We start from the raw sequence: 17,631 nt of genomic DNA on the forward strand, positions 1-17,631 counted from the left end.
ATGACTGGCTTCCTTCATGGAATATCTGCTTATTCATGTGCAAACATTACTTTCTATGGGATTAGACTTTGGTTCATTTCTTGCAACAGTATTTATCATTATGGAGTATTGGGTGGCACCAGCATTAGTGAATACCTGCTCTTCTTCAGGGCAACTGAAATTTTAACTGAGGTCCATGCTGTCCGAACAGTTATATGTCAGTTATCTTGACTTAAAGATTCTGCACTGTAGAAATAACTGTTTTCTCCAAATCTTCTATCTAAATAATAATTTTTTCAGGCTCCTGGCATGAACCCCTCAGAAACTTACAGAACTTCTATTATTTGTAAGCCCTGTATAGACCTAATATAACTTGTTAGAAAAAGAGTGGAGACTGTTATACATGATTTGAGGGATAAAAATCAAACTTATGTTAAGTGGATTTTTAGTATTTCCATTAATGTACAGAGTTTTGAGTCTGTGGTAGAAGTGACTGATGATACTGTTCTCTTTGTTAGATATGGAGGAATTTCTATAGGAGGAAGGCTCCCAGTCCTTCATGTTTCTGGAGATCAAGTTGTCAATTTTTTAAGTGATCTTGGCCGAATGATGAATGTGACAGGAGTAAGCATGATTGTTACATTTTTTTTGTCCCTTTACTAAAGAATTCTTACAAATCTGAAAACTTGCAGCACCAGATTTCACCCAGACAGCTGATCTTTAGCCTTTTCTTTTTTTATTTTAGGGACAAGCTTCACTGGCTGCTGCTAAAGAAATTTCTAATTTCCTTAAATACATGGAAACTGAAGATAATATTAAGGTATTTGCTGGAAGTAGTCTGCTAACTCACAGTCTTTCTTGACATAGACGTCAAATTGTGAAAGTATTGCTAGTGGCATTCTCAGATGCAAGAACAGCTGAAACACTATACTTATCAGTAATATGGGATACAGTGTTAATCCAAAGTTATTTCTAACATAAGATTTTTTTAAACCGTGTTCTTTGTACTTCTTACTTTCCTAAATACTTCAGAGTAGCACAAATTCTGCTAGATCTTAAAATGTGCAAAGTCTTCGACAGTGGTTGTCCAACCCCTTTAACAGCATAGTACGTGAGCTCCTCCTGCTGGACTGTGTCTAGGAGCTATGAATGCCTGGTGCTGGATTCTTCCCTGCTGACAATGCCTACCAAAGTAGATAAAAGGCAGCCAACTTTTCTCCCGCAGCTCAGGGTTATTAGTGAAGGCTTCTTAAATGAATTTGTGCTTTCTGACTCTTTTAGGTGTGGTTTAACAATAAAGGCTGGCATGCTATGGTTAGTTTCCTTAACGTAGCCAATAATGCAATCCTTAGAGCTAACCTGCGGACTGGCCAAGCCCCTGAGGAATATGGGATCACTGCTGTAAATCATCCTCTGAACCTCACTAAGGAGCAACTCTCTGATGTCACTGTGTAAGTCTGTGCTCTGCTGCTGGCTTTTACCCCTCCCTCTACTGGCAGCTTACTGCCTCCAGTGTACTCTCACTCTGAGGAGAAATAGTTCAACTGACAGAACGTGGAAGCCTTTCCCTGAAGTTTTATTCTAATCGAGGATTAGATATACAATCTATTCTTTTCTATCTTGTTATATTCCTATAAGAGTTCATCCCCATTCCATGTAGGAGCTATGACCATCAGTTATATGTGATTACATGTTTCTGTTGATTCCCAAGCACAAAGATTCTGAAGTCTTTGTTCATGCCCCAAAGTCAATAGATCTACTTGTGAAATAACACAAAGATCATAATGAAAAAAGGAATCTGAAATTGTCCTTAATTGACTACAGGCAGACAGTAGTCAACAACTTCTGTCTTGCTGCCAAGGACAGCACACAGGTGGATTTTCAATGGCAGGTAGTTGGGTTGGTGTATTCCAGAATCTATAAGAAAACATTTCTTGCAAAAGACACCCCTAAGAAGACATGACTGCCCACTCGTGTTTCCTATTAAGTTCAGAAGTCAGTGAAACTGCAAACTCCTGGCTTAGCACAGAGGCAAGATCTGCACTTCATCTCACTGTCCGCAACTTGCCTCTTTGAGTCCCTCTTTTCCTAGCTCCCAGAGCATTTAGTGTATCGTGCCTTAATGTCTAGTTTGAGACACACTGTACAGGAAAGGCTGTCCAGCTGAGATATATAGAGGAGTTGAACTGTTCCAGAGAAAGAAGGCAAGTAAAAAATATGGCAATGTTGCCACCAACATCCATATTTGTTAGCTACAATCCCCAACACAACTTGGGAAAATACACTAACACATTCTGAAATTGGAAAAGTCTTCTACTTTCAAAATAACCTTGCTACTTCTAGATCTTAAAATTCCCTCCAGATTCCCCCAGTGCTAATATAGTGTTGTGTTGCATACATTCCATTGCTCACAGTCCCTTCCTGTGCTCTGTTTTAGGCTGACCACTTCAGTGGATGCTGTTGTTGCCATCTGTGTGATTTTTGCCATGTCCTTTATACCGGCTAGTTTTGTTTTATACCTGATTCAAGAACGTGTATCAAAAGCCAAGCATCTACAGTTTGTCAGTGGTGTGAGCCCTGCGATCTACTGGCTAACTAACTTCATGTGGGATATAGTGAGTAACTGCTAATCTGTTTTCATAGTCTGCAATTATTCCTGGGTTTGCATGAACTGGGGACTAACTTGTGATTTGAGTCAGGGTGATTCTGAGCATTGCAAAGCATTCATTTCTTTAAATGTTTCTCAGAGAGCATGCTAAGGACCTGACCTCCTAACTAATTGCAGATGTAGAAATTAAGCCAGGTGCACAGCTCATTATTCAACTAATGAGGGTGAAATTGTTGTAATCTTAGGGTTTCCAGTCCTTACAACTGAATGTATAATAAAATACAACTTACCATAGCAGGGGAAAGCACAGTTGCCTGATGCTAATCACTCCTGCTCTCTAGAACCGTAACGTGTTTCAAGATGTTCTAGAAATCTAAGTGGGAGATTCACAGGCTGCTGGAACAGTAGCTGGAGGCCAGACAAAATACTCTAGGGTGTCTAAAATGACATAGATGTATTTGCTTAGGTCACTGAATCATGTTCACTGTGTTGTTCCAAAAGGATTTAGACAAGGCTCAGCTACCCTCCCATTACTCCTCAGGCCACTTTGTCACAAAGGAGCAAATTCTCTGGCTGGTTGAGGCACAGCAAGGCACTTGTTTTCTAGCCACACCTTCTCAGCAAAGAGAATGGCCAAGGGCTTATGTAATAAGAAAAGCATGAACATGGAGTTGAAAAAATTAAAAAGAAAAAAAATTTAAATAATTGAAAAGCCCAAAATTCTTCAGGCTCTGGAAGGTGCTCTTTCAGGAGAAGGTAAAGCACAGCATTAATTTAGTAAATGAGGGAAAAGAAGCAGGACTGTCAGTTCCTGTCCCCTGCTGGTTACAGCAGGCTCTCAGTAGCTTCCTTGACAGGAATTCTGCTAGGTTGTGGCCCTTGACAGCATGATGCAAAGGTATTAATCAGTGCTAGCAGTTCTGTGAAACACCATCTTCCATTCTGCTTGGGGAGCTCTGTGCATTGCTGTAGAATAGCACTACTAAAACAGAACAGAGAAATTGAGAAGAGCAGTGGGCAAGCATACTCTCTTTAGCCTGCTCCCAGGAATGTGGCTCAAGTAACTAGGTTTTTCCCTCCTACACAGCCTTTGCATCACCAGAAACTGCACTTCCCTTGCATACGGATGGCCTCTTTCTGTAGGCAACCTGCCAGCAGGCCCATGAAATAATTTGCTCCCAAACCATAATCTGAGAAACAACAATATATGTTGTATTTTTGATGAACAGTCTGATAAAAGATGTCTCAGAAAAATGTTGAGTGCTGCCAGGGACCCATTGATTCAAAAGATTGAGTGTGACTAGTCTAGCTCATAAATTCCAGTGTTCCTCAATACAAAATCCTTTTGAAATGATGTGTAGGATCTGGATATGTTTGCAGACCTTCTCAGGTCTTACACACTGATCTTCACCCTGTGATGTGGCAGGTGAATTATGCACTGAGTGCTGGAATGGTTGTGGTTATATTCGTTGGATTCAACAAGAAAGCATACACTTCTCCGACTAATCTCCCTGTGCTTGTTGCCTTGCTGCTTCTGTATGGGTGAGTGTTCAAGGTTGTTCCTGCATGTGGGGCCCTGTATTTCACATGGAATTATTTCATGTTATTGAGCTCTGTACTTGGTGAAATCCAGCTTTAAAGAAAAAACTGAGTGGGTACAATACAGGTTCAAACTGGATTCTGTCCCTGCTCCAGGCTATTTACACCCTCTGTCTGCCTCATGATGTAAAGGAGACTTTTTGGTCACTGCCTTACATTTGTAAGCATTAAATGTGATCCTTACAGGAAAATATATTCTTTTTGGTTTGTTACTTTCTGATATGTACATTGTGTAGGAATTTAGTGGTTGTTCATTTGCCTCATTGACAACCAATACTAAAATAACTTTCAGCATTTAACCCAAGGGCAAAGAGTACTGAGTCTTCAACACTTTTTTTTTTTTAGCTTCAAATGAGCATTTGTGTTGGGAAAATACCATTTTATAAGGCTGACTGAAATTCACTTTTTCTCGTTTAATTAGTGAGCATATATTTTCATCTATAAAAACATATTCCTGATAGCCCTGCAGCTGATTTAGTCTAGGCAAAATGATCAATCAGATCTATTTCTAGAGTCAAAGAAAGAAATTAAGCTTTTCATATCCTCCTATGTATATCATAAATTAAGCTTAAGAGGGAACAGTTCTTTTCTGAGCAGAGTACCTTTAATTCTGAAGTTTTTGTGTTCTTTGAATGAAAATCCTGAGAAAACACAAAGCATTATCATCACTTAATCTCTGTAAAATACACAATGTTAAAAAATGCTATCAGAATTTTCGATTGCTTTAATTTTTTGTTGTATCTTTTTAAAGTGCAATAGTGGTATCTTTAACAAGTTGTCCATGGCTCTATATATTTTTCTAAAATACAGTAATTCTTGGCTGTGTGGATGGACATTTAAATTGTCTTTGCATATTTTAAAGCACCTACCAAGATGAAACTTTCAGAAAAAATACAATCACATGGCCATCACTTCAATAATAATTTAATAATTTGTTACTCAAAATAAAAAAACAGAAAGGAAGGTAAATTCATAGAATCATATACTAGCCCTTGCATCCAGTTGTAATGGGAAATTTAGGATGACTCTTTTTGACCTGTGTATATTGTCCTGTTAAGCAATTCAGGTGCTTGTTACCGAATTCTTCCTAGTCAGACTGATTGTTGCTAAGCATTGTAAGGTTATTCCAGAGGAATACTCCTCTTGTGCTGCTGCATCTGCATGTGCTATGTCCCAGAAATCATGGCACAGAAAGCTCCAAATCATGAGTAAAAAGCGATGGTAGAGGAGTTAGAAAAGAATATAAAAATTTACAGAGTTTCTGATTTCTTTGGGCAGTTCCAAAGGCTAAGGAGTATCTATCAAAGCAGTACATTGTATTTGCTTTATCTAACAGTTCTTTGTTTCTACCTCCTGGTGTACAATCCAGTGAGACGTACAAGGATACCTGGGGTGATAATAACCTTGCTAGCATGACGTTTTCTCAATTTTAGCAGTTTCTATTGACCTGCATTTTAACAGCAAAAAAGAGGAAGCAGAAAAAACTTTTTATCTAGTAACCAAGGAAAGAATACTGTAGTGGCATCTCTGCCACTTTTCCATTTTCACTCTGCCACATCACCATTTCATTACACTTGGGATGAGAAGAAAGCTCAACTTTATTTTAATTAGACCAACTGACATGAGACTACTGAGAAGCTGTTATCATAGTTTTTCTATCTTTTGCATGCAGATGGGCAGTAATTCCCATGATGTACCCCGCTGCTTCTTTCTTCAGTGTTCCTAGCACTGCTTATGTTGCATTGTCTTGTATTAATCTCTTTGTGGGGATCAACAGCAGTGCCATTACCTTCATCCTGGAGTTATTTGAAAATAACCCAGTAAGTAATGTTTTTGTTGATACCTGGTTTTAAAGAGCTGTGCAAAGGGTGTCCAGGCATAACCATCTCTAACAGCAACTGTCTTTATCTTGCCGTTTTTTCTGTCAGTAAATGAGTGGGGAACTTGCTGAGTAACTGCAGAGAAAGGTGAGCAGAATGACCCAGAGAAGCGACTCAGGGCAATTGACATCTTGGGCTATGCACACAAGGAATGACATTGAGTGTTTTTCATCCCTATGAACAAACTTCTGTACACTTTCACAGTTGTGAAAAGGACATGGTACTTTGTCCTTGCTTCTGCAGCTTGGGTTGTACAGGAAGAGGCAGAGGGTAGAAAATCAGAGTCACCATTAGTTAAGGAAAGACGTTTACTCCTGCTAGTCATTGTGTTAGAGGAGATGTTCTGCTTATAGTAGCATTTTGAGAATTTCCCAAAAATGGTTTAACAGCACCAGGAAGGTGACAGAAAGTACAAGAGTAGACAGAATACAGTGAGTGCCAAAAATAGTTCTTAGAAAGGCTAAGAGATTGGTTTATAAAACACTGTTGGCTTGTATGCACTACTACTACCACCTCTACAGTTGCTGATACTCTGGCCACTGAGACTGACACCCTTTCTACATCTGACAGCAATCCAATTAGCTATCGTTACTGATAGTGCATTTTCAAACACCACGTGCTGATCAAGCATTGTTGTTTGCCGGGAAGGAGAAACAGATCTTGGTTCAGTTCATGGTTTCAAGGGCCAACTTTACAATACCTTCTGTCCCTGGTGTTCCTCATTCTCAGCCATGCTTCTTGATAGTGCAGGGTTCAATCCAGTGCCATTCAGTCTGTGGGAGAGCAGGCCAGTATTGTTATCTCTGAGAAGAAAATCTCCATTGTAGACACTGTGTCTCCAGAGGGAAAACTGCCCTTCTCTGGATTCAGTGTTGGTGCAGATAGACTGCTACTGGCACTTACACTGTTTTGGGTATGTCCACATTGCACCAAAGTCTACTGTGTAGTTATGCCCAGACAGTGGTGCTTTTCAATATTGCACTATGGAAATATTCCAGCTATAAATAAAGATGTTGCAACAGAAAAATACCACTCTTTCTTTTTGCTCACAGTTGCCGTTTATAATAGCTGACACCAGAATTACATGTTACCTCTGCTACATAGAGACATACTTCATTACAAAGATTAACTGCTTTCCCCATTGACAGTTTTTTCACAAGCACCTCATCTGGTGCAGTGTATGCCAGCCTTCTGCTGTGCTGCATTCTAGGTTGCAGATGCTTTGGGTGTAACTTGATAAATACTCTGTTGTAAGAACACCTCAAGTTTCTCTGACATGACAAAGAACTTTCCACTCATGTTGCTATGTTTTCTTAAAGAAGTCTGGTTTCAATTGCTTCTGTTGTTTCTCTTTCTTATAGTCTTTGCTGAAGTTTAATAAAACATTGAAAAATGTGCTGATTGTCTTCCCACATTTTTGCCTGGGCCGTGGACTCATAGACTTGGCTATGAACCAAGCTGTGACTGAAGTATATGCCAGGTTTGGTAAGTAAGAGCCAATAAGTAACAATTTGTATCAGTGTCACATGTCCTGACTTTGGATGAGATGGTTGGAAGTGTTATCCTGGAAAATCAGTGGCTGTTTCTGAAATTCTCCACTTTCACAACATCAGGTGGATGAGGAGTATGAAAGTTCAACTGCTCTGAAGGAATCACAGCTGCTTATACAGCTGCCAGAACTCTGGCCTAACCAGCAGTCTGTATTGGAAATGAACCTATTTGTTCAGTGCCAGACTCTGGTGTCTTTTCATCATGTGTTCTGAAGTCCTTAGATCATTACAGTAGGATATGTTATTTCATTTCATTTGAATATTTCAGTGGCCCTTATGTTAATGCTTGTAGTGGCTGCTGTTCTTCAAATGCATCCTCTTGGGATACAGCTGTCTTTGATATCAGACAACTTCTTATTAAAGAATAGTCATATAGCAGAATTAATCTGATTTTATTCAGAAAACGTTTGTCTTTCACATAATTCATGCCAAATTCATGTTATTATATCCAAATTAATGCATATTCAGAAAGCTTATATTCATTTTTGCTCCCAAGCATCAGCTGAACTTGGAGTGTATTTTCTTAAGAATCTTTGTAAGATGTTGGAAAATTGAGACATTGCCTGATCATGATCAAATAAAATGCGGATTTTCATCCTAAAACATTATGATTATGCCTTTTGTTCTCAGGAGCAGCACTTTGTTTCAGCAGTATTTCACCTTGCTTTCTGGTGCTCTTTCTCTGAAGGTGAGGAGCGTGTTTCCAATCCTTTTCAGTGGGACTTTGTTGGAAAGAACCTGGTTGCCATGGCTGTTCAAGGGGTTGCATTCTTCATTCTGAATCTCCTTATGCAGCATCGTTTGTTCTCCACAAGATGGTATGTCTGAAACCTTGTACTAATGTTCCTTTATTAGGGTGAGTGTCTTTGTTATTCTCTATGTCCCTCTCTTTTCTTTTTCTCTAGATTTTTCAGCTTTTTTGTTTGTTTGTTTACTTACCTGATTTCATCTTAATTTGTTGATATTCTGGTTCAAGAAAGCATTTACAAATGTGCATTATCTTAACAGAATTCAAGAATATATTATTAAAGTGAGTTATTTTGAATTAAGATTTTAATGTAAATTTTTTTAATTAAGACACTGTAATAGTGAGATTATATAATTACTTTCAAATTCTGTAGTGTCATAAGTCTGGCATGAGCTACTAGCCTGACATCCCAAGACAAGAATTCTAGTCCATTGCACAGCACAGTTGCAGCCTGGATGCTATGCAAGATTCTCCTCTCTGCTTTATAAATGTGTCTTTGCTCAATGAAAGCAGCTACCTTCCAGGTGTGAGTGGGACATTCACTCCTGTTCGAGATTGCCAATAAGAGTACTGATTGGTACAATTATGAAAATACTGTCTTGGAGGGAGGTCTACTCCAAAGATCTGTAGAAGGACTATCATTAGCTACTGAAAAGCTGCCAATTAGCGAAAGCTGTGGCTGAGGGGCAGGTTATGTCATACCAGTGACTGACAAGGCATGCTCTTTTGAGCAAGCCATTTCCTTCCTTTTTAGAGATTAACTTTCAAAGTTCGGGGATTCTCCCAACAGCAGGAAAACATTGTGATGTTGAAGTTTCAATCCCACTGCTTCCACCAATCACATTTTTGGCAATTGATTAGCCATTGTATCATGCTGTTATTCTAACTGCACCCAGGGCAACTCATTGTTTCTGCAGTCACTCTCTTGGGTTTTTCCAGGTTTTCTGAGACTGCCATGTCACCTATTATTGGTGAAGATGAGGACGTTGCAGAAGAAAGAAAAAGAATTATAAATGGAGGGAACAAAACAGATATCTTAGAATTACAAGAACTGACCAAGGTAATATTCTGAGAAGAATGAAACAAATTAGTTTAAATTTATTCTTTCAGAATGTATTTCAATTGTGGATTCAGATGGTATTGTTTTCAAAATCAACCTTGTGCCTTAGAAAATAACAATAACAATCTAACTTATTTTCTAAGTTAGAAAATAACTTCTAACTTAAAAGTCAAGTCTTGATGTGTTATTTGGCTATTTCCTTTGATTAGAAATCAAACCACAGGGAAGTCCAGCAAGGACAGTGCAACCCTCCCCGTTTAAGGGGTTTTTTTACCTCACATCATCTGACATGACTGTTATCTATTGAGTGTCCATTTCTACTACTAGTCTTTTCTTCTACTATGCTGTTTTTTCCATAGGTGAGTTTCAATATCAAGTTAACCTTTTGGTTGCTCTCACTTTGAGGGCTGCAGTTACTGCTAATTTATCTTCTTTCCAGACATGGAAGGCATCTGAGTTATGCTATCAGAATGCATGCAAAGTTGAGCTACAGAAATACAAAGATTACATACATTGCTGGTATCTCATAAATAGAGAACTGGAGTATTATTCTTCAGACTATCTTACTGTATTGTTCCACTTTGGTTTGATATGTCAGAGATACTTTGTCCCAGCAAAGCATCAGGTCTGTCTCCTAATCCTAAAGATATGAAGTAAATGGCTGCATGCAGAAAAATTGGTTTTTTTAGGGATCGTTACAAATTTATTTAAAGTAACTAAATGTTTGACTTTGTAGAATGCTTAGTCTTCTTAGTTTTCTATTTATTCCTGTCTTGGTTCTGAAGTTGCCTCATCCCAATAGCATTAAACTAAAAAATTCAGAAGACTTTCTTTGCTGTATATGTCTTGAAATAGGGTTTTTCTTTTTTTTTTTTTTTTTTTTTTTTCCTGTCGATTTAGATTTATGCAAGTAGGCACCAGCCTGCAGTAGACAGACTCTGTGTTGGCATCCGTCCTGGAGAGGTAGGTTGTTCAATAAGACTAGATTACATTCCATGGCTCTTTTCAGATTTCATGCCCCTGCTGATTTGCAAGTTGGAAATACTAAAGAATGTGATAAATTTTGTAATTTAGTGCTTTGGTCTTTTGGGAGTGAATGGTGCTGGCAAAACAACAACGTTCAAAATGCTGACTGGAGATACTGATGTGACATCTGGAGATGCTGTAGTGGCTGGCAATAGGTAAGTACCTTAAAAAAAAAAAAAAAGTCTGTGACAGTCCATTTACTGGGATAGAACTGCCCAGTTCATAGTCTCAATAAACCAGCAGCTCTTTTCCAGTTTTATGGCACTGAGAGAGACCACAGCTAACACACACTGGCACTTTATACTTTTAACACTCTGTTGCAAAATCTGTGGGTAAGTTATAGTAATGCTGACAGTTGGACAAGGCAATCAGATCTAATGGCCAGAGCTCACAAACGTAAGATAACCAGTCTTTTGAGACTTTGAAACCTACTTTGAGCTTTGGGACTTTTCTCTGGCTGTTTCTAGTATCTTTATTTACACAGTGCTGGCATAATGTCCTGAGTTAATACAGCGTGATCTGGTATTCACTTATGTTAGTTTAGTTCCAGGTTGTGTGTCTTTGTTAAGTGTAGTTTGGATTTGATTCTTTGTCCATTTATGTGATTTGAACAATAGCTATTTTGTTGCCAGGACATGGTCCTGGGCAAACTGCTGTATGTGACCCTGCTCAAGCAGGATGAGTGGACAAGATGACCTCTAGAGGCCCCTTCCAACTGGAACTGTTCTATGATTCTGTACTTCTCCTACTATTACTACCAACAGAGTGTTAGCCTTGTGTCTTACCTGTCTGGTCCCAGTGACCACACTCTGAGATGAAACTGACTGATTTTTTTTCTTCTAGAAATAAACACCATTTGTAAAAAATATGATCTGAGTGGCTGTTCAAAGAACTTCTTGTTAAGTTATACTTAAATAGGAAAATGGCTGAGGGGAAAAAGGCTTATGCTCTTAGCCAGGACTAAGGTGATTTAGATGACAATATATTCCTTGCTATCCTATACAGATATTTTCATAGGATGTTGTATCAGGAAGAATTCATTCTCCTCTTACAAGAATTGTTGCCCCAGAAAAGAAAGGTTTTCTTTTGAAGTGACCATCTCTGTCTTAAAGACAGTGTTATAGATATAAAATTCTTTTATTTGTTTCTCCAGCATATTGACCCACATTTCTAATGTTCATCAAAACATGGGATACTGCCCTCAGTTTGATGCCATTGATGACCTGCTCACAGGACGAGAACATCTCTACTTATATGCACGCCTGCGGGGAGTTCCAGCAGAGGAAATCAAGAGGGTAAAGCATTCTTGCTTTTGACATATACATAGTTAGAGTGAATATTTGTGATGATTAACTGGATTCATGACATGCCAAGGGCCAGAATTTCCAAAGTGGCCTTGCCATTCTGTGTCTTGAAGTCCTGGAAGTGGTTCCTGTCATTTGGACAGTTAAATACAAGACTGCACTACCAAATGGCATTAATGGTACTTGCAAAACTGTGGTGCCAACTGTGGAAGGCTAAAGATGCAATTGGTATGACTCAGAACTGCACTGGTTGCTGTTTTGTTCTTGTCTTGAAAGTTGTTTATGTATGGGAAAGAAAACGTGGAGAAGATTCCAGAAGAAAATCATTTAAATTTTTGCACAAATAGGAAGTCTACAGCTGAGGCTGGTTTATGGCTTTCCCTCAAGTAGTTAGAATTCCCCTCATCACAATAAATGTTTTGGACTCTCCTGCTCCAGTTCTAAAACGAATGTACTAAAATCCAGGGGATTGCCATGTCTCTGCCATAAGAGGGATGTATCAGCAATCCCGTCTGTTATGCATTAGCTGCTGTGTGAAAAAGACGGTCTTTCTCATAGGTTGCTGAATGGGGCATTCAGAAGCTGGGACTTCCTATGTATGCAGATCACCTGGCTGGTACCTACAGTGGTGGCAACAAGCGCAAGCTCTCCACTGCCATTGCACTGATAGGCTGCCCACCACTCGTTTTGCTAGTAAGTGTCATAGTATCATAGCTCTGTGGTAGTTCAATATAACATCTCCTAAAACTACATGCTAAAGAGGTACAAGGATGTTTATGACAGTCCTTGCAAGCTCCTTTCTGCCCTCAACTTACATCTACTTCAACGTAATTTTGAGTTCTTTAATTTCAGGGATAGACTGGGATGCTTAGCTAAGTTTTCAATGGACCCCAAGTGATTATGAAAGAAAGATCTTCAACAAAGAATGGTTTGAGATAAAAACTATAATCCAGACAAATCTGAATTTAAATCCATGTTTGGTTTCAGCCTGCCTTTTCTTGTCAGAGCCCAACCACTCATGTGAAAGATGATCTTACGACATACCTTGCTGCTTTATCCAGCAGAACAGAGGAAGAGAGCTACCCTTTTGCAGCCTTTAATACCTTTGGAATAAATTATACAAGTTTAGAGTGAACTATACAAATATGTGGTGGATTGTCCCTGGCTGGACACCAGGTGACCACCAAAGCTCCTCCATCACTCCCCCTCCTCAGCTGGACAAGGGAGAGAAAATATAATGAAAGGCTCATGGGTCAAGATAAGGATAGGGGGAGATCACTCGCCAATTACCGTCACAGGCAAAACAGACTCAACTTGGGGAAATTAGTTTAATTTACTACCAATCAAATCAGAGAAAGGTAATGAGAAATAAAACCTCTTAAAAGAGTTGTTGCCCCAGAAAAGAAAGATTTTTATCTGAAGTGTCCATCTCTGTCTTAAAGCTAGTATTATAGATATGACCTCTAATGTTCATCAAAACATGGGAGCCAAACTTGACACAATTGCAGTAGCTGTAACTTCTACTGCATGAGCCTCTTCCCATTTATTTCTATTTTGGGTCCTAAATGTTTTTATAATGGAGTATCACAAATATTTACATTTTTGATATCTAAGACCTTAGACTGTGGACTGCCTTTGTCACTGCATTCCCTTCCCTTTAGCTGTGCCCTACAGAGACAGCATCATATTCTTACCTGCAGTTTTTTGTACTTGTTTCCTTACTGCTTTGTGCCAAGAATTACATTAGTACCCATTCACTCATAGGCTTCTCAAGGTGCATGTGCTTTCTCAAGGCACAGATTTCAGTAGGGAAGCAACTGTATGCTAAGGCCCAAACACACAATGACTTGATTCTAAATAGATTTTCTTTTTGTTATCTGTTTCTCTGACTCTGATTATCTTAACATTTCCTTTACAGGATGAACCAACTACTGGAATGGACCCTCAGTCCCGGCGCCTCCTGTGGGACTCTATTGTCAGTGTGCTCAGAGATGGGCGAGCTGTGGTTCTAACTTCACACAGGTAAAAAGAGTTAGAATTCAGAATCCCAGAGTAGCTGAAGTTCATCTGCTGGCTTTTACCTCAAATATCTGTTCTCTGTTTTTAAAAGTATGGAAGAATGTGAAGCTCTCTGTACTCGTTTAGCCATCATGGTAAAAGGTACCTTCAAATGCCTGGGCACAATTCAGCAGCTAAAATACAAGTAAGTAGAATATTTTTATGGTGTTTTTTTAATTGGAAAACTTAGTGTATGTGACATGTACCGTTCTTAATACAGCAATCCAATATGAAGAGCTGTTGTTTAAACAGACCCATTTCTGGATGCAACTCTATGGTATCCTAGAAAATTTGAGCAGACCTCATCCTCATTTCAACTCTGTTATGCTACGCACCATTTCTGCAGGGCAAATACAGAGCTTCCTACAAAGCTAGATCTTATTCCTTATCTTTCAGATACTAATATTTTCATAGCTGCTGAAAATGAATTTCCTTCCTGAATAATGAAACCATCTCTTCATCCAATTCCCAAATCCCCATGTGCTTCCCAGGTTTGGAGATGGCTACATTGTCACTCTGAAAATCAAAGCTCCAAAGTCTGGGCTGCCTCCAGATCCTACTCCTGCTGAGCAATTCATACGCCTGAACTTCCCAGGCAGTTTACAGAGAGAGAAACATTACAACATGCTGCAGTATCAGATTTGCTCCTCCTCTCTGGCTAAGATTTTTCGGTTAATAATCTCCAATAAGGAAAACTTGCATATTGAAGAATATTCTGTGTCTCAAACAACTTTAGATCAGGTGAGTGAAAAATAAAGCATCCATGCAAAATCCTGTCTGGCAAGAATTAGGCAATGCAATAGCGATGTATCCAAACAACCAAAGGACCAAACTGTTCAGGGTAGAGAATCATCTTGCACCTCTTTCTCAGGCAAAATTCCCATCAGGGAGAGTGGATCAGATATGAAATCTGTAACTAATCCTTGTGTAAATAGGTGCTATTTGAAATCTGGTAAGACAGTGGTTCCCAGACACCAGAATTCATACAACCCATTCCTTCAGGAGCAGCAGTCTGAGCAAGGTCAGCTATTCAGAATGAGGCTTGCTGAGCTGGGAATAATGTTTTATTTAAAATAAGAGATTTGGACTGTGTTGTGTCAGAGATACTGTGACATCTAATTAAATGTTTATATGTCTCTGTCACATACTTTTATACAGGAGCAATTAGGCACGCAAAACCTGGAAAGCCCACTGTGATTATTGGCAACACCCACTTGCTAGAGGGTATTGGCCCCACGAACCAGCTTTCCTATGTAGCTGAGGATCCACATATGCAAAACTGGTTTTGATGGGAATGCTAGAGACACATTCCTCGCTGCCTTACAGCTTCCTAAAATATTCTGTCTCAACCAAACTCACTTATGTTGTGCAAGCCATGCAAAACCTTGCTGAACCCATCTCCCGCTTAAGAAAAAATGGGATTTTAGTTGCAAGTAAGTGCATCCAAAGGAAGGAAGCTGCAAGGAAATTTATAAAAATAAATAAGAAATTAATGAACCTTGCTAATACACAGTGTCTCAGTTCAGCTCACATCTATAGATTCCCCTTTCTGTCTCTTCCCTGCAGAGGCCAAGAGGATGCAAATGTACAGAGACGTTCCACTAACTCATCTCAGCTGATGAGATGGTGACTTTTCTGCTTTCCTCACACAGGTTTTTGTGAACTTTGCTAAACAGCAGATGGAGGATGAGGAAATTCCTTTGCATCCCCGTGCAGCTGGAGCCAGCCGAGAAGCAAAGGTGTCCCCTGCTTTGCATCAGCAGGCAGTTGCATAAACTATTCCTATAGTCACTAGCTCTTAGATTGTGCACAGTGCAAAGATGTGCCATACCAGAGCAGTACAAGGGTAAGACAAAGGTTCCTACACTCAGTATTATACTGATTTTTTGCACCTTTCTGAGCACTGTGCTCACAACAGCAACAGCCCTAGCAACAGCCAACTTCTACTGCTCTACCAGGAACACCACATGCTGAAAGTGTCAAAGGAAAGGCAGGTCCTTGCTATAAACAAAATCTTCTTCTAACATAAATTGCATTATAAGGTACAAGAAGAGAAGTCTCATTCCTCCTTGTTGACATGTAAAGAGCATTAAAGACAGTTTATCTATCTGGTCCTTTCAGGCTGGTAGGTTTTTCTTGTTTAACTCTTAAGTCAACTGCTAGTCAGCAGACAGGTCCCAAGGCAGAAAGCATTGCCTGGCTTAGAAGTGGATTTCTGCCATCCTGAGTGCACAGGACTACCAAGGTCAGAACATCAATGCTGGCTGATGAGGCTAGTGCTGGGAGACGGCTTCAATGTCTCACCAGGCTGCCAGTGAAAACAGACAGTTGTCTCAGCAAGAATGGGAAGAATTAATTCACATCTCAGACCCAGGCAAGAAGTCTGCTTTAAAAAAAAAAAAATCTTAATGAAAATTATCTCATATTGATCTTCAAGTTTCTCAAATAGAAGCAGAATGTCAAAATGGAGATTAAAAGGAAAGAGAGCATGTCCAAATCTGCCAAAAGTTTTGTTTTCTCATGAAGGCTTGGAAAGATACCTTTGTTACTAAACAAGATCAAATTTTTCTTCTTTCCTGTGACTGGACTTAAGTGGGTATAAAGTGTGAATAGGGTATGTGCTTTCTCTGCTGAGAAGGAAAATTTCAACCTGCTTGTACTCCACACTGCACTCAGTGAGAAATCATTTGGCATTTCAATTTTTTCTCTGTTTCACAGTTAAACTCGTGGAAAATAACAACACTGAAAACAAATTCATAATGATGTATTGCTTCAGTTATCTACCAGGCCTAACAATTTGTAAGAAATCTTCTCTAAGATATGTTATACAGAAATAAAATCTGGGTCATTCATTTTTGCTCTGTTAGGTATTTTTCTTCAATTTCTATAGATTTTTTTTTATATAAGGACATACTTGCTTTTTACTGTACAAAATATTATGAAACTTCAGCAACCAGCTGTAGTCGTTATCTTTTGCCATAATTATTTCAACTGATTTAAAAATATAGTCTAGAATTTATTGCATATTTCACCCTTACAAATAGTTGCAAAATCTTTCTATACATCCGTTATAGAGAAATAAATTAATTGTGAAACAAAACAGTATCTATGCATTCTCTTCATAATCTAAAATGGCTTTAAAATGTAATTTAGATAAGATTGCAATAGTCTTTTTTTTACTAGATTTGCACAAAACCCAACTAAGTCCCACTGAACATCTTATGAAAAAGAAAACACAGGAAATCCAAAATGTAGCTGATTTTTCTCCCCGGCTCTGAAAATAGGAAGGGAGCTAGCATTCTGAGGACTCGCAGTCACTTCACACATTTACAAAGTGTATTAAAAATTATTCAGAGAATGCTGACATAAAATGCTAGGTAAAAGGGTCTTTAGTATCTTAAGTACTTGTTATATGGAAACAGGCCAAATATCACAGATATAGCATAGGTCAGATCTTCTGAACCTTATTTACCAGTATGCAATTTACTAATGAAGACGACTAAAAACAAACAAACAAATAACCCCAACAACTCAGGATGTTACATCCACAAATCTTTCTTCAGATTCTTTTGGCAAATTAGGGGTTAGACCCAAATAGGGTATTTGAGATATTGCCTTTTTTTTTATTCCAGGAACCATTCATATTCTTTGGTAATGTTATTTGTTACAAAGCACCTGCTTCCAGGCAGCACGCTCTCTTCTTCAAGTCAAAGAAGGCAGATCATGCAACTGTCTTCAGGCCAGCTGGCTGTGCTGGCTGAGCCGAGCTCTCTAGTAGTTAACTGGAATGTCCTCATTCCAATGTACTTATGTCTTGCA

The 17,631-nt window shown here is 38.9% G+C and overlaps 1 protein-coding gene across 1 annotated transcript in view; it reads left to right on the forward strand.

The window, feature by feature from the left end:
- The window catches only part of ABCA4 (ATP-binding cassette, sub-family A (ABC1), member 4), a gene marked incomplete at its 5' end in the record, with an annotated part of 71,312 nt that extends 55,715 nt beyond the window's left edge, over window positions 1-15,597 (forward strand). The window contains 17 exons of the mRNA XM_010287456.1: window positions 498-603; window positions 725-799; window positions 1,261-1,430; window positions 2,417-2,594; window positions 4,014-4,129; window positions 5,859-6,006; window positions 7,428-7,551; window positions 8,305-8,434; window positions 9,304-9,424; window positions 10,325-10,387; window positions 10,499-10,605; window positions 11,604-11,745; window positions 12,313-12,447; window positions 13,673-13,776; window positions 13,865-13,957; window positions 14,304-14,553; window positions 15,465-15,597. Coding sequence (XP_010285758.1) covers window positions 498-603; window positions 725-799; window positions 1,261-1,430; window positions 2,417-2,594; window positions 4,014-4,129; window positions 5,859-6,006; window positions 7,428-7,551; window positions 8,305-8,434; window positions 9,304-9,424; window positions 10,325-10,387; window positions 10,499-10,605; window positions 11,604-11,745; window positions 12,313-12,447; window positions 13,673-13,776; window positions 13,865-13,957; window positions 14,304-14,553; window positions 15,465-15,587 — 2,185 coding nt within the window. The remainder of the gene's footprint in view (window positions 1-497; window positions 604-724; window positions 800-1,260; window positions 1,431-2,416; window positions 2,595-4,013; window positions 4,130-5,858; window positions 6,007-7,427; window positions 7,552-8,304; window positions 8,435-9,303; window positions 9,425-10,324; window positions 10,388-10,498; window positions 10,606-11,603; window positions 11,746-12,312; window positions 12,448-13,672; window positions 13,777-13,864; window positions 13,958-14,303; window positions 14,554-15,464) is intronic.
- Window positions 15,598-17,631: the final 2,034 nt, after the last annotated feature.

The sequence above is a fragment of the Phaethon lepturus genome, unplaced genomic scaffold (assembly GCF_000687285.1).
Source record: "Phaethon lepturus isolate BGI_N335 unplaced genomic scaffold, ASM68728v1 scaffold37275, whole genome shotgun sequence".
NCBI lineage: Eukaryota > Metazoa > Chordata > Aves > Phaethontiformes > Phaethontidae > Phaethon > Phaethon lepturus.